We start from the raw sequence: 27,955 nt of genomic DNA on the forward strand, positions 1-27,955 counted from the left end.
TCTTTAGCATATGAATACTACAAGAAAATGATGGTATCGATGCAATTAGGAGTAGTAATCATGAATAATTTGATTCCACCCTAGCTCAATTCTTCATTTGCACATGTGACAGTGGATGTGATCACAATATTATTCATCCATGCAGTTTGAACGTGCTATTATACATTTTACATTCTCAATCATCTCTACTTACACATCATTGACATAACCTAAACTTGCCGCGTCATTGTACCCATTCCGCCTAAGAGCTACAAAGTACGCTTCCTTCGATTCCTATTGATTGTGAGCATATGGGTTCTCTTCATTAGTTTCCAGGCTCACTCACGCTCCTCGATGATTCCGGTTTTTCTCTATGCACCACGGCAAACATTTTCTTCAACTTCGACTCCAACTCTTTATCCTCCGCGCCCTGATAGAATTTACACACAAAATGACCCCCAGGTCTCAGCGTATCGAAGGCAAATTGCAGAGCCGCGTTGCAAAGATCCTACATGTAGATAGGTAGGTAGTGGTTAGAAAGAATGGTGTGGTTGATTGAAACAACGAGAGAGAAAAGAGGGGGAAGGAAAGGAAATGAAAGAAAAATAATAACATACCATACTCCCCGCGTGATCGGAAAACTTGATACCGGTCGTGTTCATCATCCTATTATACGGGTCACTCAGACTTCTCTTCCAAAAACCGGTGGTTTGCTCCCAGGGAGCGCACATGTCACTTAGTACTACGTGGACCATTTTCGTGGCGTCTTTCTCGGATTCCTGAGACGGTTCGTCTGATTGTGATTGTGAGGGTGCGGAGCGCGTGGGATGGATTTCCCCGGCTTCATTATCGTCCATGTGGCGTTCGAGATCTATGTAGCTTGGTTCTTCGGCGGCGGCGATATCGAGGGGCGCGGGATCATCGACATTTTCGTCGTCGTCGGGAGAGGTGAATAGAGGTCTGCGCGGACGGCCGCGCTCGGGATCGAGAAGAAAATTCTTGACGGATTTTTGGACCCGTCGCGAGAGAAAATTTCCTTGGATCGTGGAGACGCCTTGGGGAGGTTGCGCGGGGATGATGTCGATGCCGAGGATGCGGCCGTGGGGTTTGGTGCGCTCGTATGCTACCTGGTGGGGGAGGGTGAGTGGAATGGGTTGATAGGTAGATAGATAGATAGATATGCAGAGAGGAAGAGAAGAAGGGGAGAGGAGAATATAAAAACGTACCTGAGACCAACTTCCCGGCGCATAACCCTAAATATACTTCTCAACAAACTATTCTGACCTCACCTCGCAATCCAATCCATATCATCTCAATTCATAACCATAAACAGAGAGAAAGAACTCACCAAATCCACCACCGTCTGTCCCCTTTTGAAAATCTTATACTTCGTATCAATCTGCAATCAAGCACCTCATTAACTAACACTCATATAAACACACCTCCCCTCCCCCCAGATCCCTTCAGATCCCCTCCCCTCCCCTCCCCTCCCTCCCTCTCACCCCCCAAAGTCCACACACACACATACACATATACACACATAACATACAAACAAACAAACATACCTCCAACAATTTAAACGCGGCTCTACTCCTCAACCCCTGAACCTTCGCCTCCTTCGCCCAGGAATCCTTACCCTGCCGACTTTTCCATCTCGTCGACGAAGACGAAGAAGAGGCGTTGCGTACATGTACATGTACGTGCGTGTATGTATTTCTTCCCAGCCCATCATTAATACCAACATCATTCCGAAAATCCCCAAATCTACCCCGCGCGATCGCCGACCCCGCTTTGCGATTGAGCAGCGCAGGAAAACATGAGTGATGTCGAGGGAGGAATCCAAGTCCCGAGGTCAAGAATGTGGGGTTTGATCGAGGGGGTAGCATAGCATAGGGTTCTGTGGTGCAGAGAAATTGTTCGTGGCTGGTTTGGTGAGTGGGAAGTTTGTATGTTTCGGGTGTGTATGGTATGATGAGATTGAGATTGAAGAATTTTATCGTATGAGCTCAAATTTTGTTAATTTAAAATACTTATTTGTGGCCTTGTTCAAAACTTTTTCTATTAGTGTTTATGAGAGCGCAAAGAGCTTTTTCTCCCAAGTAGATTAAAGCATACGGTATTACTTGGTCATACAATCAAAAACTCAGATACTGTCACATTTACAAGTAGAAGATAGTTTTATTCCTTGAACACCAATGATGCAGTTATTCATTACCTACATACACAAAACACCAACGCCTCATGAGCCTGTATTCTCCCTATCCTAAACGCCCAATTATTCCAGTATTTCCATACAGCCTATGCCAAGAAACTTGCTCCAGCACCCCTACGATCCTTCTTCAAAGGCGAGAATGCTCCAAATCCGCCAGCGGCCCCAAGACCACCCTTCAATCCTCCCCTTGGTCCAGCAAGACCACCTTTACCCAGCAGCCTAGCTGGTCCAAGTGCAATCTTTGCTGGTTTCTTAGGAGCTTCACCATCCTCGTCATCGAACAGTGTCTTGCTGCCACCCCCGAGAACTTTGCGTTTCTTCTTCTTTAGCTCAGGCTCTTCAACAGCCTTGATCTTAGTTTTCACAGGCTTTTTAGTCTCTTGTTCTTCAGAATCATCTGGTTCTTCGGGCTGCTCATTTTCGTCCACGTCCTCTTCTTCCGCAACCTTCTCTAGCATAGGTCGTGCTTTGATTTTTCGGGCTGTAGGCTTCTTTCGTTGTTCATCTTCGTCCCCGTCCTCTTCCTCTGTAACCTTTCCAAGCGTACGAGATTCCTTGAGTTTCTGGGTTACAGATTTCTTATTCTTGGTACCAGCCTTCGCCTCAACCAACACATTTTTCTCGTCACCAGAATTATCGGCCAATTTCTTTCTTGCCTTAAGCTTGGGCTTGACTTGCTGTGCAGGTGATTCAGGTGTTTCCTCTTCTTCTTCTTCTTCTTCAATAATCTGGTCCTCCTCGGTGGAGTTCTCTCGCTCCGTTACTTTTTCAGCCTTATCCTCAGATGATTGTCCATCTTCTGGTGTATCTGGAGCCATGTTGATTGTCTTGTTAAGATAGGGTGTAATGGAAAATGTTGACTTTTCTCCCAAAATTGTTTGATCAACTCTACCTCTATTCGCTCCAGGTCGCTTTCCGCGCCCCGCAATTCCATCTGGTGTCCCGATAGTAATATCCATGCTCATCTCCCTAGCGGATCTCTTGCGAGAGTCTTTCACTGGAACAGTCTCTCGGCTCGTGATAGCGGGGAGTTTCAATGCTGCATTGCGTGCTTCATTCAGTTCGGCCTGACATTCTTTCAATTGTTCTCTTGCTGCTCGCATTTTTGTGCGGAGCTGCTCAACCTTGCTCTCCAAGGATCCAATCAGAACCTGAGAAGCAGCCAACTCCTTCTGTGTTTCCTTATGAGCTTTTTCGATGTCTCGTTTCGTATGGGCGAATTCTTTTCTGAGAACTTCGATTTCCTTCTCTCCACCTTCCTGTCCTTTCTCGTTGTCGCGAAGCTGCTCGATTTCTCCTTCCAAAGTTTCCACTTGAGCTTGAGAAGCGGCCAACTCCTTTTGGGTATTTTTGTGTGCTTTTTCGATATCTCGCTTCGTAGACGCAAACTCCTTTCGAAGAAATTCAATTTCCTTGTCTCCAGATTTCTGTCCCTTGTCGTTGCTGCTCTTCAATAGTTCTATTTCATTTCGAAGAGCCTCGATCTCCTTCTCCCCAGCCTTTTGTGCATTCTCACTGTTACGCTTTACAAGATCCAATTCCTTTCGGAGAGCCTCCGTTTCCTTTTCTGAAAGCTTGTGGCTCTTCTCAATTTCACGTTTCTCTTGTGCGAATTCTTTTTGGGCAATAGATGCTTCTTTCGACATTTCTTTCTTGGCCTTCTCCCTCTCTCGCTTCTCTTCGGAAAGGTCTTTCTGCAAAGCCTCGATTTTCTGTTGGAGTTCCGTTTCCCTTGAATGGTCATTGTTCTTCTCGGTGGCGCGGCTCAAGGCCCGACGCTCTGTCTCTAATTCCACCTCTAAAGTGCTAACTTGCCGCTGAAGTGCCAACTTCTCTGCTAGGATCGATTGTTGATGTGCCACTTGAGAACGTAAATGCTCCAACTCTGGTTTGAGTATAGATAACTCGCGGCTGAGCGCCAGTTTTTCGGTAAGAACCTTTGTCGAGTCCATCGTTAATCCACTCATAGATTCCAGCTCCGTCTATACAGCCATGAATTAGTATGACAATCAGATATACCCGGGGGATTCTTAGTACCTTGATATTATTGAGTTCTCGTGTTTGAAGTCTTAAATCTGTTTCCACCTTCTTAACATCTTCTTGAGCCTGGTCAAGTTGTGCTCTTAGATCTTCATTCTCTTCTTCTAATCCATCAATTCGATCATCCCCGGTTGCCAGTTGAAGGTGTAATTCATCCGCCTCATTCTCCAATAAGAGGATCTGTAATCTCAATCGCCTACTTGCTTCATCTTTTACGATTAACTCGGTATTTTGAAGGGCTTCCTGATATGCCAATTCGAGACATTGTGATTTCATCAATCGCTATAAATTTGTGTTAGCCCTCAAAACTCCTATCTAACCAAAACAATAATAAAGCATCATACGTACACTTTCGATGTGTTCATCATCATTATATGATAATACTTGATCCATTTTAAATTTATATTTATGAAAATAAAATGTGTTTTAAAATACCTGTTAAATGGTCGAAATGTTCAATCGCGTTCGTAAGTCAACAAAGTCTCCCTAAGCGTTAGATGAGTTGCCGGGTCGACGTGATTTGCCCCAAATATTCAGCCTCAGGCATAAAAACCTTTATTACCACACCCTACTTGTGATACGATTTGCATCGCCCCGCGAGGTGGAACTTGCCGAATTGAATTAAGGACACGCTTCGAGCTTCGTAAGTGTTTGGTGATGTGATCTTGAATTCTCAATGCTTCAGTTTATTTGATAAAGCATCACTGGTCACAATCATTCGATTATCCTCTGCTATCGACATTACCAATTCTAACCTTTAGAGGCATCTTGGCCTTGCATTTTATTTAAGATGCATTTCCTCAAGACATTGGTAGCTTCCTTGCTACCTTTAGCTGTTCTAGCTGCCAAAAAGCCCGCGGTCGATAACTTTGAACGATACCATACCAAATCTCTCTCATCTACCCCATTGAAGCTCGATGATAGTATCTATAGCAAATTGACCACTGCACCAAGAGATTACTCTGTCGCCGTGTTGTTGACAGCTTTAGAAAATAGATTTGGTTGCCAGTTATGTCGTGAATTTCAACCAGAATGGGATCTATTGTCAAAGAGTTGGATCAAAGGAGATAAGCAAGGAGAATCTCGCCTGCTCTATGGAACACTTGATTTCATGGATGGCAAAGGCACTTTCCAATCTGTATGTTTAGCGCTACGATACTACAATCAATCAATACTAATTGCTGGATAGCTTAATCTACAAACTGCCCCCGTCCTTCTCCTGTTTTTACCTACCGTTGGCCCTCATGCCTCTACAATCAATGGCCCTGTGAGATACGACTTTACAAACGGCCCTCAAACTGCTGAACAAGTCCACTCTTGGATTACTAGACATCTCACCGATCGACCACATCCTCCAGTCCAACGACCCATCAATTGGCTTCGTATTGGCGCAGTCACCACTACTATTCTGGGAACGATCACCTTTATCAGTGTTGCATGGCCATATGTCTTACCCGTCGTTCAAAACCGAAATGTCTGGGCTGCAATCAGCTTGATTGCCATCCTTTTATTCACCAGTGGTCATATGTTCAACCACATTCGAAAAGTTCCATACGTTGCTGGTGACGGACGTGGAGGTGTCAGCTACTTTGCAGGTGGATTCTCAAATCAATATGGATTGGAAACACAAATTATTGCTGCTATGTGTAAGAAATTATCTTCCATACCTATACATATTTACTGGCGACAATACTGATTATATCTCTCAGATGGGCTTTTGTCCTTTGCAACAATCTCTTTGGCTCTCAAAGTCCCACGAATCTCAGACCCCAAAATTCAGCAAGTCGCAGTCCTCGTATGGAGTGGAGTTATCTTCGTTATGTACAGCTTCTTGCTTAGCGTTTTCCGTATCAAGAACGGCGGATACCCATTCTGGCTCCCACCTTTCAGCTGAACGGTGTAATCTACGAGTCTGTTAAGTGACCAAAGAGATATCCATGTATCATATACTGCCCTCCATTCACGTGGTCGGTTTCACATACTTACTGAAAAGCGAATCTTACATTTCCTTGGCCCCAATGCTTGGCCTCAACTAAAAATATTTTCAGAATTAAATATTTCATTTTTGATATAGCTTTCACCGTGTGATAGTCAATACATGACCAAGTGTTCTTTTCAACTACCAAAAGTTAGATTACAATCAAACATCATATTTGTTAGAAAAATCGTTAGACTGTGTTTGTGATTGCTTGAAACGAATGACCTGACAACAATCCCACGAACTTTGCGACTTCATAGGGTATTCGAATGTTTGGTTTTATCTAGGAAATTCTTCTCCCAGTTATCAGAGAATTGCCAATTTCAAATATGCATAAAGCTGTCTGTATTCCATTCTTTGGGACTGGATGTTGTGCAGAGCTCGGCGACTAGTAAACTCACTTTATACATTCAGAAGTGGCTGCGAGGAGGTTCATGTCGCATAATAGAGTCAAGGTCAGCAAAGTGAATGAACCGAAATCGAAAAAAAAATTCAGAATGTAAGATGTTGAACCCTGAAAGGTTTGAAAAATTGTTTCATGTAAACCTATTGAAATACTTGGAGATAATATACACATCAGAATTGCTGCCAATCCATCGTAATGAGAAGAGCCAAATTGTGTTCCAGAAGGGAAATAATGGTAACGAGGGCTGTGAATCGAGCTCGGCTCACACAAATTGTAAGACTTATATATGTGATCTTTGGTTCTATTTGGGAGGGGCCACTTATCGAAGGAGGGGGGGGGGTTGCAAGATGCATTCTACTTCTTCTGGGCCGAATAATGGATTGACCGGCCACCAGCAAGAAACGTACAATGCGAAGAGAGCTTCATTATTCAGTACTAGCCTGTATATACGGAGGCCATAAGATTATTGTAGTCCAATAGTATCAGTGCTCTACCGAGGGTTCTTTCATTTTCAATTGCTATCTCAAAGCAAATGTCGCGGAGACCAAGGAAGCAGCTCTCATGTTTTGATCTAGTCTCCATTCTCACAACCACCAGCATCCAGGGCGCGTTTTCAATTGCAGTCTGAAGGTACATATTCTTCTGGATTAAATCGCTGGTAGTCGCAAATCTCGGCGGTAGTTTCTTCGAGTGACTTACTAAGGACTGCTCTATCTAAGTGGGAATAGCATAACGAGCTTGTATCGGCATCCGGGGCTATTCCCGCTTCTTTATGCTATGACCACCAAGTATCAATAGGTAATATGTGGTTTCTTGACGAGTATTAGACTGTACCCGGCCAAATCCAGCGGCAGTCCATCTGTAAGAAAAGTGTCTATCGCGGCACTACTTGAAGCGAGAGTAGATGAAAATGCGTGGCTATACACTGGAAAACTTGAAGATGGTAGTTCTGAACCAGATGCTGAAGTATTATTGGCCTTAATTGCACTTTGTTGCTAGCCGTAATGGGATTGTGGGTTTTGTCTAGAGATGCTATATTCTGACACCCGTATAGTGAACATGTCGAGTGTGGAAGTTTATTCTTCCCAGGTAATTAAGGGGGAAGTATGGTGCCGTTTTGAGCCGCAGGGATATCGTCTAGTTGCCACGGCGATGACTGAAGATCAGGTTCTGGCGGCGTTCGTGAAGTTGTAACGCGATACATTGGTGCGTTTGCCGTATTAGCCGAATAGATGTTGTCGAGGCTGGTTAGCTCACAGTCATGAGGAGTAGTGTATCTCGAGATACAGCGTTTAATCTCTGGGAGCGGTTGCTGTTGTGATACCAGATCAACGAGAGGATCAATTGCCCGAGATCCTGAATTGTTTGTATAAGGTATACAATTCCCTGCTTCCAGTAATGAATTGGCATGGTGAAATGAAGTATAGTGATTGTCATAGCTAGCAATGCCTAGCATCGAATATCTCTTGTGCGATGCTGTCAGCCTGAATAGTATCATTTCAGCAAGTTTGTTATGAAGAGGGTGTTCGGTATGATAAAGAAGTTGAAAAAGTGTGATTGAGTTGTGGAGGAGTAGAGTTGTTTGAAAAAGGATCCAACCGGAGTGGTGACATTCCTTCCTGACAGGTTTGTTTTGGAGAATGGGAATTTTCAAAATTTCTGTTTGTCAAAGCAACTGTTTAGGCAACAGTCTAAAAGTATACATGAGTGCGAGTGTATGAGTAAAAGAGGTTGACTCGACTTGGTTAGTTGCTTCAAAATTCGGAAGTTACAAGTTTATATGAAGATGTGTAAATAACTCTAATCATTCTCCAGCACACGATCAAACTGACCGGCCAGCAGTGGGTCTATAAATTATGTTATGAACCGCGGGTCTACGACAGGTAAAATGCAATTCTAAACTCTTCTAGCTAAATAGATGCTTTTAATCTTTCCGCGGGGGGGGGGGCACAATTTGCAAACATATCCTAACCATGTTCTCAATCCTCCACTGGTTTGTATTTTATGGCAGCGAGAAGGGGTGGCATGTGATATACTGCTCCAGCAGCCATGACTACCCCAGCAAAGACAATAGCCTTGACAAAATAGTCCGTATTGAGATCCACCAAAGCTCCAGCAATGGGTGGCCCGACGAGGATCCCAATTGCCGCTGTGATCCAACTCATGCCCAACCGAGTTCCTATGAGACTCATTGGGGGCGATAATGTTGGGTGTGCCACCGCTGCAGCAGGTGCTTTCACGAGGACGCCAGATATGAATCCCCAGATAATACAAAACACTATAAAGCCCGCTTCATTGTGTATGCCTAACCAAGAGAACATTACGATGACAGCGGCAACGGTCCAAAAAAACAAATATTTGGATGGAACCGACGAGGTTGGCAATCAGGAACGGAACTGTTCGACCAAAGAATGAACGGGCGTTGGTAATAGCTAGGAGGTAAAAGGAGAGATATTCATCAATCTTGAGGCTGTAAATGGCGTAGGAAGGGATATAGAAGAGGGGAATGTAGAATGCTACAAATATGAGAAGAGAAACGGCGAAGCCTAGGAATGGAAGTTCAGTGAAAGCTTTAAAATCGAAAATGGCTTTTCCAGTCGCGGACTTTGGCCCTTTGTGTCGGCTTAGTATAGCGAGGGAAACAGCCAGTGTGCCGAGACTGATAAAGCCAATGGCGCGGACAGCCCAACAAAATCCAACTTTTGGTTCTAGTCTCCGAAACATAATTGGAAAGATTATTCCACCTAGTCAATTTCACTTAGTATCAGTCGTGCCATGCCAGATGAGTGTTAACCAACCTATGTTTGATCCTAAGGAGGCACATCCGATCATGAATGGCCGTTTTGTGGTGAATTGAGTTGAGATGATGGCGAGTGTTGGAATATAAACTAGGCTGGCGCCCAGGCCAATGACAATTCCCTAGGAGAGGATCATTTGATAATACTTCGTAGAGAGGCTAAGCATCATCGTTCCAAACACAATCAAGAAGCACCCAGTGGCCATCAAGATACGTATATAACCTCGATCAAATAGTGGCCCGGATACAATGCCAACAAACACCACCAGAAATGATTGTATACTGCCAATCCATGATATCGATAATGCAGACTCAGGCAGAGTGGTGATATAATAAGACTGAAAAGCTCCAAAGCTTGCAGTGATTCCCCTTTCTTTGACGAGTCAACATAAATATATATTGTAATGGATTCAAGACTAAAAATCACATATACATACCAAGTATTTGAATATAAAAAATGCACCGAGTACACATAGCCAAGCGCGTAGTCCACCGTTTGGCGACGTGGGTGGAGACTGCGGAGTGGATTCGTGAAGTGGGGCCTTTGCATCCGGGGAAGAGTCTGGGGAAACTGCATCTGTGCGTTTATTCTTCTCCTCGTCACTGCCAGTAGCCATCGTTGGTGACCTTGTGACTGACTACTTATGAATCTTCGACAACGCAAGTGCTGGACAGTGTTGACAAGATTATACTCTGCTAGCCTTGCCTTCACTTCAAAATAATATGTAGGTAGATATCGCACTGTAGCAGGAGTAAATTAGCTCATTATTTACAGGGTTTCAGTGCGGTATGTTGGCTGAATAGGGGTACGCATCTAAATCCTAAATCCTAAGTCAATTAAATCCGAGATATGGAAGAGAGGAATCGAATGGACCAACCAAAATATCAATATTCGTCCACCATGCGTACCGAATTACACTATCATTATTATCACATATTATGCAGGACAGCTTACAAAGTTTTAACCTCCTCTTGGAAGTCTCACTACTGATGTAGGTATTTAATTGACAGCAAGCTTCTTGCCTTGACTGGGATGATGTCTACAAAAGGACATAGGGTGAACTCAATGCGTATCAACGATAGTAAGTTTCCGGTTGATGGTTGTGGGTAGGTTTGTAACATTATTACAGAGTTTCACATTACAAATGACAGTATTCGGATGTGCTAATCCTTGAAAATTGAAAATCGTTGCACACACGAGTGACGCCAAAGGCAACATCCGTGACAGCATATTCTAAAAAGCCGACTTCCAGGTGTGAAAAACGCATCCAGATGGGGAAATATTCTGAGAAAGATCTCCCATGCCTAACGGATCATCGAGTAAATTCACTCCTACCCTTGACTTCAACTCTAATTGACAAAATATCGTAAAGTTGACCAAGAGATAGTTTTCTCATCGACAAGATACCCTGCAATGGCAATGGCTATCGAAGCAACAATGTAGGTTGTAAAATTCAATGATAGTTTTGAAGAAGAAATATCATCCTACAATATTCGAGGTGTCGCTTTACAAAAGGAATTGTTGATCCCCGAAGAAGACAGAGGCATCGAGATTTATTTCGAATTGCTAAAGGCGAGCTTGAATGCCAACAGTGACCATGAGTCAATGTTTGAATCTCATCTTACTTCGGTAGATTATGTGAATGGAGAAGACAACTTTGTCTGAAACAATCGGGGCTCTGTTCATGTCAATTTTCAACTCCAATGGTAAGTTTTCCGTTTGATTGACTTGGTGATTGATCCATTTGAATCCCAGACTAGTTCTCACGGCGAGTTCATTTTAACTGGAGGTAGATAATTCAAGACGAGATTTAAGGGACATACCAAGTTCTACTTGGTATGAAAAATTTGCTTCAGGCGGATTGATTCATGGTCCAATGTTTCAAGGTCTTTCTTCCACAAAAGGAGTAGATCAAAAGGAACTCGCCGAGGCGAAGATCTCGTTGAAGCCGACAGCAAGACTAATCGCGGGAGAGTCTCATTATGCAATCCATCCTGCAGCTTTCGATGCAGCGATGTAACTCTCTATTGTAGCTTCACATTCAAGCACTGCTACCAAATTTGAGAAAGTAGTTATGCCTGTCAGCATCGGTAGTATCAAAATTTGGCCAAAAGTAGTCAAGTCCACAAAAGCCTCTGCACATTGCGTCGCTAGAGGTGCATTGAAAGGGGTACGAGGATTGGTGGCAGATTTAATACTGCTTGGCGACACACAAAGCAAGATTCTTGAAGTCAAAGATATCCTCCTCATTGCATCAGACCAGAGCTCTTTGGTATCTAGCAAAAAGGACAGTCCTTATCTGCGATTAACTTGGAAGCCACTATTCAAAGAGCTTAATGATGATCTTGTATCGAGACTTTTCCCACCTATTACATTAGACGACAGTGCAGTCCCATCTTCTCTAAATCTTTAGCACTGTATCAACTCCTAAAATTTCGGGAAACACATAAGGGGGTACTCGCCAAAGGATTAGAGGTTCCGTATCTACAGCGAACGCTCGAATGGACGAGTGAGCGATTAGATCGTATGCGCAATGATCCTCTATCGCCTGGAATAAAGAAGAATGAACAGCTCCTTGAAATGGGCCACGGGATCCTAGAAAATCTTCTGGTCGCGCGATGCCGATCCAGCGCAAAGTCTCTGGGATTACACCAAAGGGAAAGGAATAGATGTGATATTGTGTAATGCTCGGGACGAGAAGATGCATAATTATTGGTGTCGTATAGCACCTATGGGACGATTTGTTGAAATTGGGCGAATGGAGGTTCTAGAAAAGGGGAAGCTCAGCTTGGTCATCTTTCGACAAACTGCTACATTCGCTTCTTTCGATCTGGAGGTAACATGTAACTTGGGGCCAAAGGTCATTGGCGAGTAAGTACACCTTTATACCATTCAAAACGAGGTAACTTAATGAAGTTAAATTTTTTTAAGTCTACTGACTAGTTTAAACCATTTCAAGCGTGTTGGCCTTATTCGACCCCTACCACACAGCGTACTATGTCTCAGAAATTGACAAAGCTCTCATGACTCTTGGCAAAGGTGCCCATATTAGGAAAATTGTTGTCGGGTATGAACGGAGGAGTAGCACTGGACTCAAGGTGATATTCCCATGCGGCGATGGACAGAAATGGCATCTAGTGCTAATATATCACAAGGTCCGATTTAGTCCTTTCAGATCGAAATTTGATCCAAATGTAGTTTATCTGTTAGTTGGCTGTCTGGGAGGTCTGAGACGTTTGTTCGGCAGATGGGCTGTCAAATGAGGTGCTCGAAGCCTGATTATATCTCTCGTAGTGGAAATTGAAACAAGAACACGGAAGCTTTTCTCAGCCAGCTTCGACCTTCAAGGCGTCAGTACTCAAATCGTCCAGGGTGATGATGTTGCATCGTTAGCGGATGTCAAATCGGCAGTCAGCAGTACTGATCTACCAATCAAGGTTGTCATACAAGGAGCTTTAACACTTCATGTAAGCCTTGACTATCTTCACTGCTATGCGTGCTAACTTCGATCGCTAATGTTTTCGACAGGATAGACTTTTCAGTTCCATGACCCTTGATCAATTCGGGTCCACAGAACGCCCTCGAGTAATTGGCACTCTAAATCTTCACGAGGCCCTGAAAATTCACCGTTGGACTTCTTTCAAATGTGGAGTACATGGACAGTGATGTTTGGCACAACAACACAGAGCAACTAACTCTCCTCCAATGTTTTCATGGATACGTTTACCTGTTACAGACAAAGCTTGGGATTGCCTGCTACTTCCTTATCGCTTAGCCAAGTTCTTGGGATCGGAATCGTCAGTTATATGCCCGAGTAAGTTGATATTAAAAATGTCAACCATATTTCCATCTCTAACAACGTGCACGATTAGATACCAGCAAGCTATGATACGTAAGGGCTTTTATGGTAACGAAGAGGATGATTTCTTGCAATATTGCGATGCTGGAATTGGTCCTGCGTCGCAAACAACAGCGTACGAATTTGATCCCCTAGCTCAAGGACATCTTCTTGTGGGAATCAAACCTGCAGGGCTACAAGAAATCAATTGAAAGTATGCATCGATGTCATGCCTTGGTCATTTGATCCACGTTCCCGCGACTTAGTCTAAGCTACGCATATGCTTTCGGGTGTTACGACATTGGGCAAAGAGACTGGAGATCAATCGGAAGGTTTGAGTATTGTTGAACGCATCCGACACAAGATTTCGAGGCTTCTATACGTGGATTTCGATGAAGTCGACACTGAGACACCAATCAATAAATATGGAATCGATAGTATGATAGCGGCCGAGATTCGAAATTGGCTTTTCACGAAGTCTGGCAAAGATGTTTCTCTCTTAACGATGCTTGGAGCAACCACAACGCTGACAACGGTGGCAGGAGTTGTCTCCAAATCATAGAAGCGATAGAGATGGATCAGGAGGATGTTGAAAATGTAAATAGAACAATCAATGTCAGACTAAATTGTGAAATGTGAGTTGAATAAATACTACGAGAAGAGATTCGAAAGCAAACCAAGCTCAGCCAAGCCAGTCCAATCGATCTCCGATGTATTGATGGTCATGTGATAACCAGACTCGAACCTCGGCCTCTCGAGTGCCTCTATTATAAGGCAACAATTAGCTATTAGCAGGTAAATGCCTGATTCTCAAAAAACTTTAATTGAGTTTCCCAGGTTCATCATTAATCTTGTCTTGTCTTTCTTGTCGTCTCGGTTCCTTTAAGCTTGCTTCTTCTATTCTATTTCCTTACCACCCAAATCTACTTAATAATTTTATCTTCTTCCTCGACCTCTCCATCTCACTTACAATATCAGAATTGATATCTTCACATACTTGAACTCATACTAGATATCATAATTGATATCGGTCAGCTCTTGAGTAGTGAAGAAAATCTTATTTGATTGGCCTTTCTCGTCATCTTTCTCAATTAACAAAATGTCTCGTGGTGGTACAACACTCTATGTCACCGTATGCGCTCCACCTCCACAACCTCCACACACCAACTTATATACTTATATTGAAGCTTCAAAATGCATACTAACCAACATTTCTCATCTAGGGCTTCGGAGCTGGAATCCGTGCTCGCGATCTTGCCTACGAATTCGAACGGTATGTCAGCTAAAAATCGATATCTCGATGATTGTCCTTGATCGCGATAATCCATTTCCCCATCATCGTCCATCCTCGTCCCTTACTCCGTCGAGACTTCGCCGTCAATTTCGTCGCATACATTATCCCCTCTTCCCAAATCCTCCACGTTCGATCGAGCGGTCGCACAACGATACGAACAGTTTATATTCCCACATTTGTCTCGCGAGAAAAGTTCGAATTGCGGCGGATCGATTACTATTTATTATACAAATCTTATACATCTCTTACTTTCATCCATATATCTATCCAATATATTCCCTATTCGATAATACATTGAGTCTAACGATGTCTTCATAGCTATGGCCGTTTGGTCCGCTGTGATATCCCAGCTCCTCGAACCGCAGCATCTCGTCTGTAAGTATGCCCAATATCTTATTGGTAACCACTCTAATATCGTTGACACCTGAAGTAGGTTTGCCTTCGTTGAGTATGAGTCCCGTCGTGATGCCGATGATGCCTACCATGAAATGCACAACAAGCGTATTGGTCGCGATGACTTGTTGAAGATTGAAGTAAGTCTTCATGACATCACCAGAAATGGCGATTTCTAATTCATAAATTAGTGGGCCCGCACACCTCCTTCGGCTTCTTGGCGATTCGATACTGGTGAAGAACGCGCAGCCCGTCGTGATGGAGGTAGAGATAGTGGCAGAGAGCGTGGTGGAGGTAGCCGCCGTTCTCCTCGTCGTCGTTCAACCTCTCCCCGACGTGGCCGTGGCGATTATTCTCCCCGTAAGGATGACCGAGACCGCCGGGACCGGGACTACGACAGAAGAGACCGCGACCGAGCCGATCGCTCACGTAGCCCAGACGATAGGTAAGCATTCTTGAAGAAATTTGAGTTGGATATAATCTTACCCATCATATACAGGGATCGCGAAGTTAAGGAAGAACGTGATGACGTCCGTGAACCCGGAGCCAATGGAGATGACAGGAAAGGTGAATCCACATCATTCAAACTACCATTATGACCAAATCTCTAACTCATCTGATAACTATCAGTTACCATGGATTCTCCTCCACCAGCGCATGATGAACTGGACACCGCCGAGTAAACAGGTCCTTCCTAGGTTGAGGCTTTTACACGGCAGGAAAAAGTTTATTGTGTCTTTTGGCTGCTGATATTTCCTTCTTTGCCTGAATTTACCATTGTGTTTCTAGATTCGATTCCCCGAGACCTTTACGACTCGAGCCAGGATTTGGACTGGCAACATAATCTCAACATCTTTTTAGGTCAGCAGCAGCATACAAATGTGGTCATAAGTTTTCATGGGTAGTTACTAGTATTAAAAATTCCAAATTGAGCACATAATTAACACTATATTTGATTCCATTTGTGTGTAAAAGAGTGTGATGACATATGACCTTACTTGATAATTGTTAATGTGTTTTTCGCAACACTATTTCGTCTAGTTGTAGAAGAATTCTATAGCATAATCCATCTATCCATCCACTCACCATTTACTTCCTATCAAAGACGATACATCTTCCCCAACCAAAATGATATTTCCTTCAAACAAATACATGTATCACAATGATGTGACACAACATAACATGACATGATATAACTCCCGAAAATGCCTGCGTCCATCTCATCTTCTCTGACCCCATCCCATCTTATGCCATCCCATCTCATCCCATCTCATCCCATCTCATCCCATCTCATCCCATCTCATCCCATCTCATCCCATCTCATCCCATCTCATCCCATCTCATCCCATCTCATCCCATCTCATCCCATCTCATCCCATCTCATCTGACCCCATCCCATCCGTTCCGTTCCATTCCGTTCTGCCATACAGTAATGCATATATGCATACATACAACCACCATGTGACAGACGCGTGGTTCTTGAATGTTTTCCCTTTTGCCCTTTTGCCCTTTTGCCCTTTTGCCCTTTTGCCCTTCTGCCCTTTTTTCTTGCTCTTGCTCTTGCTCTTGCTCTTGCTCTTACTCTTGCTCTTGCTCTTGCTCTCGCTCTATGCCTTCCCTCAGTCACCCGTTTCTTCTTGGTGTTTTTTGTTTCCTGTATTTCTTCGAGTTTCCTTTTCTGAGTTTCCTTTTCTGGGGTTCCTGAGAGTCTGTCTGTCTGTCTGTCTGTCTAGTATGAGTCTGAGAGAGAAGAAGAGGAGAAAAGAGAAGAGTCGCGGGTGCTGGGTTTGAGGTTTGAGGGTGGACGGATGGACGGATGGACGGATGGACGAATGGATGTTGGGGTTGCTTTGCATTTCGATGGGATGTGGTATGATATGATATATCCAAACAGAATCTCATTCTCTCTCTCCTTCCCCATATCCTTCCCCATACCCATCTTCGTCATTCATTTCGCAGTAGGAGAGAGGGTTATTTTGCTTCATTTCTATCTTCATCTTCATCTTCATTTTCATAGCTTCATATCTTCACGTTTTTCATATTTTCCTCTTACTCTTATGGGAAGTAGCACTCTCTCTTTCCCTTTCCCTCTCCCTCGGATCATTTGAGTTACTCAAGCGAGCCACGCTACGATGACGCGAGAGAAGTTGTCCGATGAGGAAATGCGATACGTCTTCGTCGGCCCTGTTCACGTTGATTAATTATATGAGTTTTACTGTTTGCGCTTTTTACGTCATGTGTTTAAAAAGGGGGGTTATGGAAAACGTACCAGTATGAGAGATGGCTGGCGATGGTGTTGATTGGGTTGAAATCTAGTACGCTCCTATTGTAATACGCACGGATTAGTATTTTGATTCAAATTCATTTGCCTCTCTAAAACCCCTCAAAACCCTCAGATGGGGGAAGCGGAATACCAGGACAAACAACAGAAAAGAAACAACATACTCTTGAATACTAAAATCCACGCGTCCATTATTGTTCAACGCTCTCACTTTCGCCTCTTCTCTCTTCAACTTCCTCGCCTTCTCTTCCAATTCTGCCCTATCAGTTTCAGGCATATCATGCTTCCTTCGTTTCTGAAACCTAGCATACAAGGTCTCAATCTCATCATCAATCAAGGTAGGCGCGGTACCCATGCCGTCTCTATCAGCAGCAGCCGTATCCTCCGCAAGTTGTCTCATCTTCTCACTAGTATTTTCTCTCTGTAGCGAAGGATGGTCTGGGACAACTCCTCCTGCAATATTTGTTCCCGCGCCCGCGGATTGACCTTTGATGCTTGATGAATTCGACGCTTGCATCCTTTCGACATCTTCGCCCGTGAGACCGAGACTACGGTTTAGTAGACTACTCGCAATGCCGGAGCTGAGACTAGACCATAATCCACTAACACTTTGTCCTACTTTTGCTCCAATGCCAGTGATACCTTGATTCATGTTTGCGCCGAATATACCCTTCTTAGTATAGGGTAGTAGTTGGGGTTTCATAGATGACATTGCAGGAGCAATAAGAGGCTCAAGCCTATAACTAATAGGGTCTGTTGGGTGGAAAATGTTGTATAACCGAACGCATTTGGGACTAGAAATCGAGTATGGCAATCCTGTAGTACTGGAAATATGCTCTCCAGATGGAAAGCCCGCACCCGAGCTAGCTGCAAGAAATGGATCTTGCATAGAGTCTATATCCATTGGACTTTCAGATGGTAATGATTCCACGCGATTTCTAGCAGCAATAGTTCTTCCCTTCAGCATCTGAAACAATCCTATTGGACTTCCCAGACAATAGAAATCCTCGACATCAAAATCAAACTCAAGACTCTTACTATGTGACGATGTCGATGGGGCAGACCGATTCTTGTAATGCGAAGAGTTTGCATTATGTTTTTTAGTTTCTCTCTGACGACAAAGAATATCGAATAAGATTGCCGATCCTAAAGAATGTCCTACCAAACTGACTTTTCCTGAAAACTCTGGATTTCGTTCTCGGAAAAGATTATAAATCCTATTTGCTTCGGTAAGAACAATATTGCTAATATGTTCTCTGTAAGCACTCTGGTACAGCAAAATATCAAGAGCAAGATCAGTGATGAGAGAGCGAACAAATGGTACACCCTCCACAGTAATATCATCAAGACTTGGATATTCTTCCTCCTCGCCAAATGCATCTCCAAGATCATGCTCTTTACGATTTTGCCTGACACCCTTTCGAGGAAAGTCAAGTAAATGACGCCAGCAGATAGGAAGAACTTGAACTCGGCAGTTTTTAGGGAGTTTATCAATCTCCGCATTTAGAGCCTGCAAATCGGCAGAATTTTCGTAGACATTTTTGAGCGTTTGCCGAAGAACGTTTACGTCATGGACGAAATTAACACTTTCGGTTCTATTGAAAATTAGCATATCATTTGAAAATTGCTCGAAACAACAAAAGACCTGTACGAAATTGATCGCGGACAGATAAGATCGATATACAAATTTCCCGAGAAGTCAATTGGTTCGAGTCCGTAAATCGTCCGCTGAAGCCTGCCTCCGTTCAATGATCAAAGACAAAGTCTAGCAACTGTTTGTTATAGGCTATTGCGGATATGCTCCAAGCTCTAAAAACAGTATACAAAGTAACTCTGGAATTTAAAATAGCCACGGCTTATAATTATGAAAAGGGCCAGTCTAGTGTAAAATAGCAGATGAAATATAGAAAATAATTTGAATACATACCTCATACCTAAGCGTTGACCAATACCGTGCGTCACTAGAATTAAATGCTCGATATCACGTCCTTGGTTCTCATCGTCTCGATCATTATAATCATTCTGAATCTCCTTCTCATCACGTTTCCTCACAGCCTCTGCTTCTGCATCTGCATCTATAGAGTTTAGCTTATTGTAGGCTGCTTCCCGAAGCTCAGAGCTATTATCTTCTGGCGAAGCATTAGAATTGCTTGTGCTGGGAGGTGCAGATCGCCGTTTGAGTAATTTTTGCTGACGATCATCCAGCTGGAGATATTCTGGAGTAGTCGAAGCAGCAGCGGCGGCGCTAGTAGGAGTTTTCGGTGTCTTATCTTTGTCGGCAGATGGCGTGTCTTTTGTTTTACCTGGTTCCGAATATCCACGAACAACTTTTATACCTCCTAAGTAGCCACCGCCCGCAAACTTTTGATACACGGTGCTACTAACCCGAGACATGATGTTATCCGTTGAGATCCAGGCTACATTCTCATCTTGATAGGTAACAACAGAATTCATGTATGTGCCAAATAAGCGATGTGTCTGAGGTTGGTGGGGTGGCGGCGAATCCTTTGGCATACTACCATCATCAGAAGCCAGCTGTGGCGATTTCAAATTCTCTGTCGAGCCTTTTGGAGTCACAGAGGGAGAGCCATTACGTCTACTCCCAAAAGCACCACTGCGGGCCAATGATCTGGGTTCTTCTCCTGGTTTTATAGATAATGGCCTAGCAGTACTTTTCTCTGGAGGCTTAGGATAACGAAACGGTTTTACTTTCAGATATCCTTCCTCAAGTTGCGTGGCCAGATTCTCCTCGCAGGGTTTAAGAACTGTACCCTCTTGGTAGAACCAACTACCTCTGCGAACATCAAATATCGCACCAAGCCAATATACAGGCGCAAGTTCTCTCTTTTCAATATCGACATCGAATAAGAAATCCTCATGTACCGGGACCTTAATACTCCTATCAGCCTCCTCATTATTCCCAGCTTCATTGATACTCGTATTTCCTTTCTCGCCTGCACTTCCCGCCGTTTGTTCCAAATTACCACTGTAGGCTCTCGATCGCGGATCTCTTCCATTATCATAGTCCTCGACAAGCTTTTGATACGCAGCTTCTATTGCGCGAGAATCGTGTTCGGAAAATGTGACGAATTTCTTGGGAGGAGCTGCAGGTTTAGTTTCTTCTTGATTGGCCTTGAGAATCTTGGGTTTTCTTTTGGGGATCTATATTTTGTAAGCTTGGAAATTCAATTTGCTAGATATGGATACCTACATCAACAGCATGGTACCATCTTGGATTCAGCGGAGGACAATCTTGAGGGTAATTCTTAGTGCTCCATCCATGCCAATGGTTTGTGCTGTGATCTCCGCCATGTTGATTCTTTAAGCCTGAACCTTCTCCAGAAAACGTAGGTGTTGTTGCTTTAGGAGTAGTTGCTCGCGAACCTCCCCATGGTGAGATTGATTCAACCGCTGCAGACAAATATGATCTCTCTAACGGCTTTGGCTTGTTCCCAGGCGCAGACTCCATTTTCTTGTCATTGGCTCGCCGAAGGGCGTCAATTACGCCTGTAGATTTAATCCAGTTGAGCGCAGAATATGAGATTCGAAATTGGTGGTTTTTAGGAAGGTGTTTGGGTATTATTCTAACTTGATGAAAGAGAAGGTTCATGTAGTAAGCCAATGTTCGTTCCAATTATTTGAAACGCTGATATTGTATTCTGTATTATGCGGTAATTGCCGATCCGAATATATTAAATAGAAATGGGGTATTTGTACATTATGTATGTTATCATTGACATCGCTCGGACCTTAAGTAGTATAGATTTCTATCTTATAAACTGTCCTTTCAATATCCCGTGGGTCGATTGATTATTGTTGATACAGCATTGTTATCGCCGGTAGTGAAGCGATACATGAAATAGCATAATAATAAGTAAAGATTGAGCAATAGTACCGAATAGACATTATGACGATAGTTTTCGGCTTGTCCCGTTAATACGTTCAGGCTTTATTTGAACTTCATACCCCACTACCACTACTTGGTTTATGAGCTACGGCGAACAGTTGATGAGATGTAAATACATATGAACGATGATTAAATATTAGCTTCTTCAATACACCGATCTTCCTCAATCTCATGTATAACAGAAGTACAGGTCGATCGATCACATAGGTAAATCTCAGATTGCCCTGCGAGAGGGGCAAGGCGGAGAGGAAGAAGCTAGCCCTGTTTATAATGCTGCAAGGTTCACTCTTTACCACTCAGTCCTCCAACCCCACCCCTTTACTTTGATCCTGACCCATATAAAACATAGTAGGGCAGCCACATAGCTAGGTAAGTCCGGTGAAAAGAGCGGCGTCCCAGTACCTTTCTTTCCCTGTAGCCACTACTACATCAAGAAGGCCTCCAGCGATAGGGATGCTTCCCAACACACCAAAAGCTACTACCGTAAAGCAGCTTGCGTAGTATCGTCCGTATTCTTGAGTTCCGCAGAGCTGACCTAGACAGATTGGTGTCAAGCTGACATTGGAACCACTGACAAATCCAAATATAAGTACAAAGATCACGAAGAGTACGTCATTATTCAGGTTGAGTAAGAGCACGTCTGGTAACCAAAAACATAGAACTGATATCGTGCAGAGAAAAAATGAGACGATCATAATATTGTATCGCCCAAATCGATCGGCCAGGTCGCCTGCTATGCACCGGCCAATGCATGAAGCAACAGTAAGGATCGCAAGAAGTTGATATGCAAATGCGGCTGATCCACTCAAGGCCTCTCCTTGAAACAAATGTTGTCGATCGATATAATAGCTTGGAATATATGTGATGGGTATGAAATATGCCAGATCTGTGAATCTATAGTTCAACGTCTTGAAGTTAGTATGCCTAGTCTACATGCTTTCAAGAGTATTGGAAAAGCCCAGAAGTTGTAGGCACATTGTGTCACAATATGTGCACAATATGTGGAGCAACCACGGAAATGGGATATTTGCGCTGAAAAAAACGGCACTTGCAGGACTCCAGCAGCATTGATAGCCATGGCTCCTGTTCCGTCCATGAGTAACTGTGGGTCCGGTATAGTATCTCGCCAAGTAGTTGTAGCCCCTTTACGATGTGGAAAACTACTTCGGCAAAATGTCACGCTCACGGAGCAAAGTAGGAGTAGCACAAACCCGAGAATTCGAATCGACCATTTCCACCCAACTTGAGGGAGGAGTGACTGTATCATAAGGGGAAATAGAACGCCACCAAAACCACCTCCTACAAAAGCTATGCCGATAGCGAGACCGCGACGCTCCATGAACCAATGAGTAACGCAGCCCATTGATGGAGTGAGGAGAAGAGATGAGCCGATACCAGTCAATATGGATAATGATAGAATGATCTGATAATATTCTGTATTACAGTTAGTGCTGAACAGAGACCCCGAGAAGACCATAAAGATCTCAACAGAAGCAGATAAGCGAGTGAGCAATCTTCAGAGCAGCCGCTATACTAGAATGTGTTACGCGTGAAGACCTATAAGAAACTAAAACTACCTGTACAAAAACTAAGCGCGAAGATTCCAATGAGCGTGCAAATGATTCCTACAATAAGCAATTCACGAGGACCCATCGCATCAAAAGTCAGTCCAATCTGCACTCCACAGATCCAGTTCACAAAGGCATAGATTGAAAATATCCAGCCGAGAGTAGAGGAATATTCTCCGGGTAATATTGATTCCGAGATGACGACTTCGAATACTCCGGCTGTATTGTAAATATCTAACGATGCGGTCAAACCACATCAAACCGCGATAATCCAAAAATCAACTAGTCCTCAGACGTGAAAAACTACCAAACAAACACCCACAATTTCAAGATTCAGAATCAATAAATAAGTTGGGTCTATGCCCATAGTATAACTGGTATTGAGAGTCACTCGTGGATTGATATATTAATGTATCAATGTATATATCACCAATGTATTATAGCATGTCATGTCATGCAAGCTTGCAATCCTATCCATCCATCCATCCATCCATCCTTCCTTCCAATCATCTCGATTGGAAGTAGGTATGTAAAAAGCGGGCTGGAATTGACACTATCAATTATCAACCTTGACTTCGAATTATTAATATAGCTATGCGGAGAAACAAGCAATTTGAGAGAAATAGATAAATAAATATCTGAACTTCCTACCACACCTATCTATACCATGAATGAAGCCTCTAGAACTACATCTACCATCTAGCGGTATTCTCGACTTCATCGGATCTAATCGCGCCTGGGATCGAATTATCCAAGTTGGAGTTGAGTTAGTGCTTGGCCCAGATCGGACGAGCGAATTAGAGTCTGCATATAATGGTGTGATCCTGACGACTTGGTTGTAGAGGTTATTGGCTTGGAGAAATGGGAGTGGTGTTTCAGTTGTTTGTTTGTATGTTAGCAGCTAGGTAGTTAGATAAGTATATAACCATATAGGAAATAAACATAAACATTGAAAAGAGTCAAAAAACAAAACTAAAAAAAAATCATGAAGAGATTGTGATAAGCGAGACAGCAAGTAAGTAGGGAAAGAAGAACAATTCTACTCGTCCAATTCAAGCCATCATCAGCAGTACCGAAGAGTTCTCGATATCTCGTCTGTAGACGCCGTTACTCAGAGGGTATTCATTCTCGAACCATCGATCGAAAGTGAAATGGGAACCCAAATTCATATTCAAATCCAGAGCATCCTCATCATTTCTACCATCGTCTTCCGCCGACTTACTCTCCACACACTTAATAGATGCATCTCCAGCAGACCCAGCTGTCTGTATCTATTCCAACATCACATCGACTTTCCTCTCCTTCTCCCTCTCCTTTTCCCTCTCCTTCCCCCCTCGTCTCCACCCTCAAACACCCTCACATACCCCCCCACCGTAACCCCCATCACCCCTTTAAAAACCCTACAAAGCCAACTCCCCGAAACCCCCAACTCCCTCGCCAACCCCCCTCATCCCCCTTCAAAAGCTCGATCATCCCACCCACAACCACTTCCCCCTCTCTACAAGCCTCCACAATATCAAACCCCACCACATCAACCCTACAACCCTCCACACTTTCCACACAAAACAACACTAGATTCGATAGACATTCCACCATCCAAGAAGAAGCCGAAGAACTGCAAAGCGCCGTACAACATACAAAAATACAACCCTCTCTCCCACCCAACAGATATGGACACAAGGATCTGGAAATGCGGATACGCTTACAGGACAGGGAATTTATGGTTGCATGGTCGGGAATCATTCATTATAACAAAATGTATTGTAACTCTGTGTTTAATTAGCATATGATATACTCCAAAATTACAGCATTCCGTCACACACTGAACCTTTGAACCTCTGTACCCTTACCTACCTAGTAGCTATCTACTCGTATCGTATCTCATTGAGATTAATGAATTTATAAATTACAAATTTACAATAAAATAGCATTGATCCTACTCGTAGATTACTCCTACCAGTACTCGTAGAACTCCATCGGATTATTTAACAATCACCAACCAATTACCAAACAATCAACTAATCTACCCAGTGAGCCAGTATCCATCTCATCTCATCTCATCTTTCAATTCTTAAACCAACTCATCACCATTACGCCTATTAGGTCTATTAGGTACGTATAGCATACATACATACATACATACATCTAAAAAACCAAAGTCCCTTCAATTTTCCCCCCTCCTTTCCCTAAATCTCGACAAACCCACCTTACCTACTCAAGCACTGTTCAATCTCAATCTCAATTCATAAATCTACCTAGCTTCCTACCTACCTCCCATAGAAAATTCCAGATATCCCCATGATGAATAAAAAGCATTTCCTACAGCACACAAAACTCACCACTTCACTTTACCATCCTGTACTGAATACGCAGACATCATAGAACTCAAAAAGAACCAAAAGAATTCAACAATCCCTTATATTCTAATTTTCAACCACTCGATATCAACTCCATATTTGCAACCATGCTAAATGAAACCTCTGATATCATATCATATATATTACATACATTGGCATCATAATCATAATCATAATCATAATCATAATCACAATCTCATCTAATGCCCACCCGCAAACCATTTCTCCAAGCCACGAATGATATCAATGAAGCGAAAAACCTGACGCCTACCCATGCCTCTCGTACCAAATCCCATAATCTACATAAATCCAAGCATCAAAACATCTAAATGACCAAATAAAGACTACACAAAAGACTTGGTCCAGTGAAAATGCCTATCCAAAAGATTACATTCCCCAACGTCTTCTTGCCCTTCATCCACTTCGTCTGACTCATAATCGTCAACGGAATCTGGCACATCTGCAAAACGAGTAGATAACCCCTCAATTTCTTAAAGATACACCACATAACCAGCTCATGAACACAGGCGCTCAGAAAGAAAGTAATAAGCGTAGCCGTCTTTTTATCAACTCTCAGACTCGAAATCGAAGAATGGTAAACGTGGCGCAGAAGGAAATTATGAACTGGCCGATTCCAATCGCGCGCGAATTGATCCCAAGATACCGAGTTCCACCAGGCTTCGTAGAAGCCTCGATCGGCGTAACAAGTTAATTCGGCGAGGAGATTGAGAATACATTCCCAAATCACATACCATGTCAAGATATATTCAGCCAGAAATGGGAAGGCTAAGTCACTGACTATACCCGGAAAATGACGGAGGCGCTCGAGAGATGTTAGATTTGATTCTTTCATCTTGATCGTTTTAACTACGATGGGATAGATATAAGTTTGCGAGATAAGGTTCATGACGATCAAGAGACCAGCCGTCGCAATACTTTTCTCCGCTACGTTATACCAGTCGATATCGTCGGATCGTGGATATTCTAGTTCATAAACCAAAGTTGGAAGAACTATGTACTCGTAATGATTGACTAAACTGAGATTGTTCGGGTACTGATTCTTGGTTGTTGTACATTTCCCTTCGAGTTCTTTGCCCAAGAAGTCGATCTCCCATTTGAGAATTCGTGCAAACGTCTGGACTTGATCGACATCAAGAGGCTCACCAGAACCAATTGCAGCAGCTACTTTGTCAGTAGCAGAATCAACAATAGAACGCCTTCGATCGGAAACCCTCTGATAGATGTCATCAGACGTGGGCCTAGCATCAAGATACGAAGTAGACAGTGAAGAAACGGCTGGTGTTGTAGCGGAAGGTGTCTGTATTGGCGAAATATCATCAAGCTGTTTCAACTTACGTTGAAGCTTAGAACGAGCTTTATATTGTTCTGATAGGTGACCATTGTAAAAAGCGTAAGAGTGTTGTTTCATCAACATGACAATTCCATGAAGGACAAAAAAGACCTATCAGAAGGGATGTTGTAAGCGAATGAGTCAGGGGAGAGACCACAAAACATCATTTCTCCGAAGTAGTACACGGATCAATTCTAAAAAATAATTGGATTTAACTCGAAATTGGTCACTTACTGTGTGTGTCCATGGCCATTCGCGAAATAGTGTCCAGCTTATTACTGATGAGAGATATAATATTTCCCAAGCCTGTACGACATTATGTTTAGTAAGTTATTCCTGATTCCCATATTGATTGAAGATAGACTTACACTTTGAATGATCCAGCCTTCTCTATTCCAGTCAATGTATCCTCGGTGTATTAATTTCTGTAAAACAAGTCCAAATCCCGTAGAGAAACACATTACACCATCAGACAGACCAAGAACTATGACGTCTCGGTGGAACATCATTTCCATAATCTCATTGGTACCAAGTATGTTTCCATGCACTCGCCAATTTGCAAAAGCAAGTTGGAGTACGAAGACGACGAACGCCAGCCAGCCCAACGTAAAGAAACCATGGAAAGGTGAATCGGCAACGATATTGTTGTGTCGATCGAAAGCAGTAAACTTCTTAGTAAAAACCACTGTTTGAGCCAATTAGCAACTAATCATGCCACAAGTTTTCTATTTACTACATCCATTCAACATCACTCGATGAACTTTCGTTCCTTTGATATATTCAGAGTTTGAAAAACTCACAGTCACTGAATTTTGTCCGTTTCTTTGATTCTCCTGAAGCGATATCTTGTGCATAATGCGCGACAGTGCCTTTTAAAAGATCTCGTAGCTCATTGTCATCCGCTTCAAAAGTATAAATTCCTTGCCCATTTTTCTGAAGCTTGTTGAGAGTGACCGGAATACTTTTGCGCCTTCGCGTGCCTTGCCATGGTTGTTGGGACTGAACTTTTAGTTCTGCATAGACGGTCTGTGGTATTTCCGGCATATCAATATCGGTGTCGAGGATTCCACCCTTTACCCTTGTAACTATGGACGTCGGATCTGGTTTTAAGGTATCATAGTCCTCCAAACTATCACTCTCCGATACCGAAGACTCTCGCCGATTTCTATCAACTGTTTCCAACGCCTTTTTAAGAGATTGCGAATATTTAGGGCGACTGGGAGACTTGGGTGTTTGTATTGATTTGGAGTTGCCAACTCCATTTTCCCTCGAACGTTCATCTAATGAATTTTGAGTTGCGTGTGCTGGATCTGAGGGGAAGGGCATCGTCATGGGAGGGGCGGCAGTCGTGGATGCCATTCTAACCATCTTGTCAATTTATATTGAGAGAAGGCGTGTTCCAGGACGAGGGGAGGTTATTGGAATTCAGATTTAGAGATCTAGTTTGTCTCAAGAGGCGCAAGTGAGGGATTGACTAGTAGAGTGTTAGCCTAGAACTTCCTGCGAACTGTCTTCGATGCGGTATCAACTCACTGGGTGTCCCAGAATAAGAA

General features: G+C 43.2%; 11 protein-coding genes across 11 annotated transcripts; 4 read left to right on the forward strand and 7 right to left on the reverse strand.

The window, feature by feature from the left end:
• Positions 1–59: 59 nt before the first annotated feature.
• EAE97_007125 (uncharacterized protein) lies at positions 60–2,126 on the reverse strand. The gene is made up of 6 exons (XM_038877639.1): positions 1,545–2,126; positions 1,328–1,378; positions 1,206–1,232; positions 597–1,106; positions 326–487; positions 60–273 (listed from the first exon to the last, which is right to left on the reverse strand). The coding sequence occupies exons 1-6, from the start codon at positions 1,863–1,865 to the stop codon at positions 190–192; spliced, it is 1,155 nt and encodes a 384-aa protein (XP_038731829.1). The 5' UTR covers positions 1,866–2,126; the 3' UTR covers positions 60–189.
• Positions 2,127–2,277: 151 nt separating this feature from the next.
• On the reverse strand, positions 2,278–4,624 carry EAE97_007126 (uncharacterized protein; the record flags this gene model as incomplete). The annotated part of the gene is made up of 3 exons (XM_038877640.1): positions 2,278–4,173; positions 4,229–4,513; positions 4,580–4,624. The coding sequence occupies 3 exons, from the start codon at positions 4,622–4,624 to the stop codon at positions 2,278–2,280; spliced, it is 2,226 nt and encodes a 741-aa protein (XP_038731830.1).
• Positions 4,625–4,873: 249 nt separating this feature from the next.
• On the forward strand, positions 4,874–6,626 carry EAE97_007127 (uncharacterized protein). Its single transcript, XM_038877641.1, has 3 exons — positions 4,874–5,369; positions 5,421–5,877; positions 5,941–6,626. Exons 1-3 carry the CDS (start codon positions 5,022–5,024, stop codon positions 6,123–6,125), a joined length of 990 nt encoding a protein of 329 aa, XP_038731831.1. The 5' UTR covers positions 4,874–5,021; the 3' UTR covers positions 6,126–6,626.
• A 1,082-nt stretch (positions 6,627–7,708) lies between these two features.
• On the reverse strand, positions 7,709–8,590 carry EAE97_007128 (uncharacterized protein; the record flags this gene model as incomplete). The annotated part of the gene is made up of 3 exons (XM_038877642.1): positions 7,709–8,274; positions 8,448–8,462; positions 8,578–8,590. 3 exons carry the CDS (start codon positions 8,588–8,590, stop codon positions 7,709–7,711), a joined length of 594 nt encoding a protein of 197 aa, XP_038731832.1.
• Positions 8,591–8,594: 4 nt separating this feature from the next.
• On the reverse strand, positions 8,595–10,503 carry EAE97_007129 (uncharacterized protein; the record flags this gene model as incomplete). The annotated part of the gene is given in 6 exon segments (XM_038877643.1): positions 8,595–8,920; positions 8,940–9,359; positions 9,414–9,534; positions 9,627–9,785; positions 9,850–10,153; positions 10,368–10,503. The coding sequence occupies 5 exon segments, from the start codon at positions 10,027–10,029 to the stop codon at positions 8,595–8,597; spliced, it is 1,206 nt and encodes a 401-aa protein (XP_038731833.1). The 5' UTR covers positions 10,030–10,153; positions 10,368–10,503.
• Positions 10,504–12,144: 1,641 nt separating this feature from the next.
• EAE97_007130 (uncharacterized protein) lies at positions 12,145–13,463 on the forward strand (the record flags this gene model as incomplete). The annotated part of the gene is made up of 7 exons (XM_038877644.1): positions 12,145–12,284; positions 12,373–12,511; positions 12,569–12,647; positions 12,708–12,880; positions 12,942–13,075; positions 13,150–13,227; positions 13,286–13,463. The coding sequence occupies 7 exons, from the start codon at positions 12,145–12,147 to the stop codon at positions 13,461–13,463; spliced, it is 921 nt and encodes a 306-aa protein (XP_038731834.1).
• Positions 13,464–13,531: 68 nt separating this feature from the next.
• On the forward strand, positions 13,532–13,813 carry EAE97_007131 (uncharacterized protein; the record flags this gene model as incomplete). The annotated part of the gene is made up of 1 exon (XM_038877645.1): positions 13,532–13,813. The coding sequence occupies one exon, from the start codon at positions 13,532–13,534 to the stop codon at positions 13,811–13,813; it is 282 nt and encodes a 93-aa protein (XP_038731835.1).
• A 537-nt stretch (positions 13,814–14,350) lies between these two features.
• On the forward strand, positions 14,351–15,621 carry EAE97_007132 (uncharacterized protein; the record flags this gene model as incomplete). Its single annotated transcript, XM_038877646.1, has 7 exons — positions 14,351–14,383; positions 14,475–14,524; positions 14,864–14,920; positions 14,979–15,078; positions 15,130–15,383; positions 15,438–15,505; positions 15,569–15,621. 7 exons carry the CDS (start codon positions 14,351–14,353, stop codon positions 15,619–15,621), a joined length of 615 nt encoding a protein of 204 aa, XP_038731836.1.
• Positions 15,622–16,484: 863 nt separating this feature from the next.
• On the reverse strand, positions 16,485–21,109 carry EAE97_007133 (uncharacterized protein). Its single transcript, XM_038877647.1, has 5 exons — positions 20,431–21,109; positions 19,147–20,381; positions 17,384–18,814; positions 17,208–17,261; positions 16,485–17,122 (listed from the first exon to the last, which is right to left on the reverse strand). The coding sequence occupies exons 1-5, from the start codon at positions 20,827–20,829 to the stop codon at positions 16,975–16,977; spliced, it is 3,267 nt and encodes a 1,088-aa protein (XP_038731837.1). The 5' UTR covers positions 20,830–21,109; the 3' UTR covers positions 16,485–16,974.
• Positions 21,110–21,491: 382 nt separating this feature from the next.
• On the reverse strand, positions 21,492–23,061 carry EAE97_007134 (uncharacterized protein; the record flags this gene model as incomplete). Its single annotated transcript, XM_038877648.1, has 4 exons — positions 21,492–22,012; positions 22,033–22,560; positions 22,704–22,913; positions 23,013–23,061. The coding sequence occupies 4 exons, from the start codon at positions 23,059–23,061 to the stop codon at positions 21,492–21,494; spliced, it is 1,308 nt and encodes a 435-aa protein (XP_038731838.1).
• A 2,315-nt stretch (positions 23,062–25,376) lies between these two features.
• On the reverse strand, positions 25,377–27,770 carry EAE97_007135 (uncharacterized protein; the record flags this gene model as incomplete). The annotated part of the gene is made up of 4 exons (XM_038877649.1): positions 25,377–26,513; positions 26,637–26,708; positions 26,771–27,087; positions 27,203–27,770. The coding sequence occupies 4 exons, from the start codon at positions 27,768–27,770 to the stop codon at positions 25,377–25,379; spliced, it is 2,094 nt and encodes a 697-aa protein (XP_038731839.1).
• Between the last annotated feature and the right edge of the window lie 185 nt (positions 27,771–27,955).

Source organism: Botrytis byssoidea (assembly GCF_014898295.1).
Source record: "Botrytis byssoidea strain MUCL 94 chromosome Unknown BBYS_013, whole genome shotgun sequence".
In the NCBI taxonomy this organism is placed as follows: domain Eukaryota; kingdom Fungi; phylum Ascomycota; class Leotiomycetes; order Helotiales; family Sclerotiniaceae; genus Botrytis; species Botrytis byssoidea.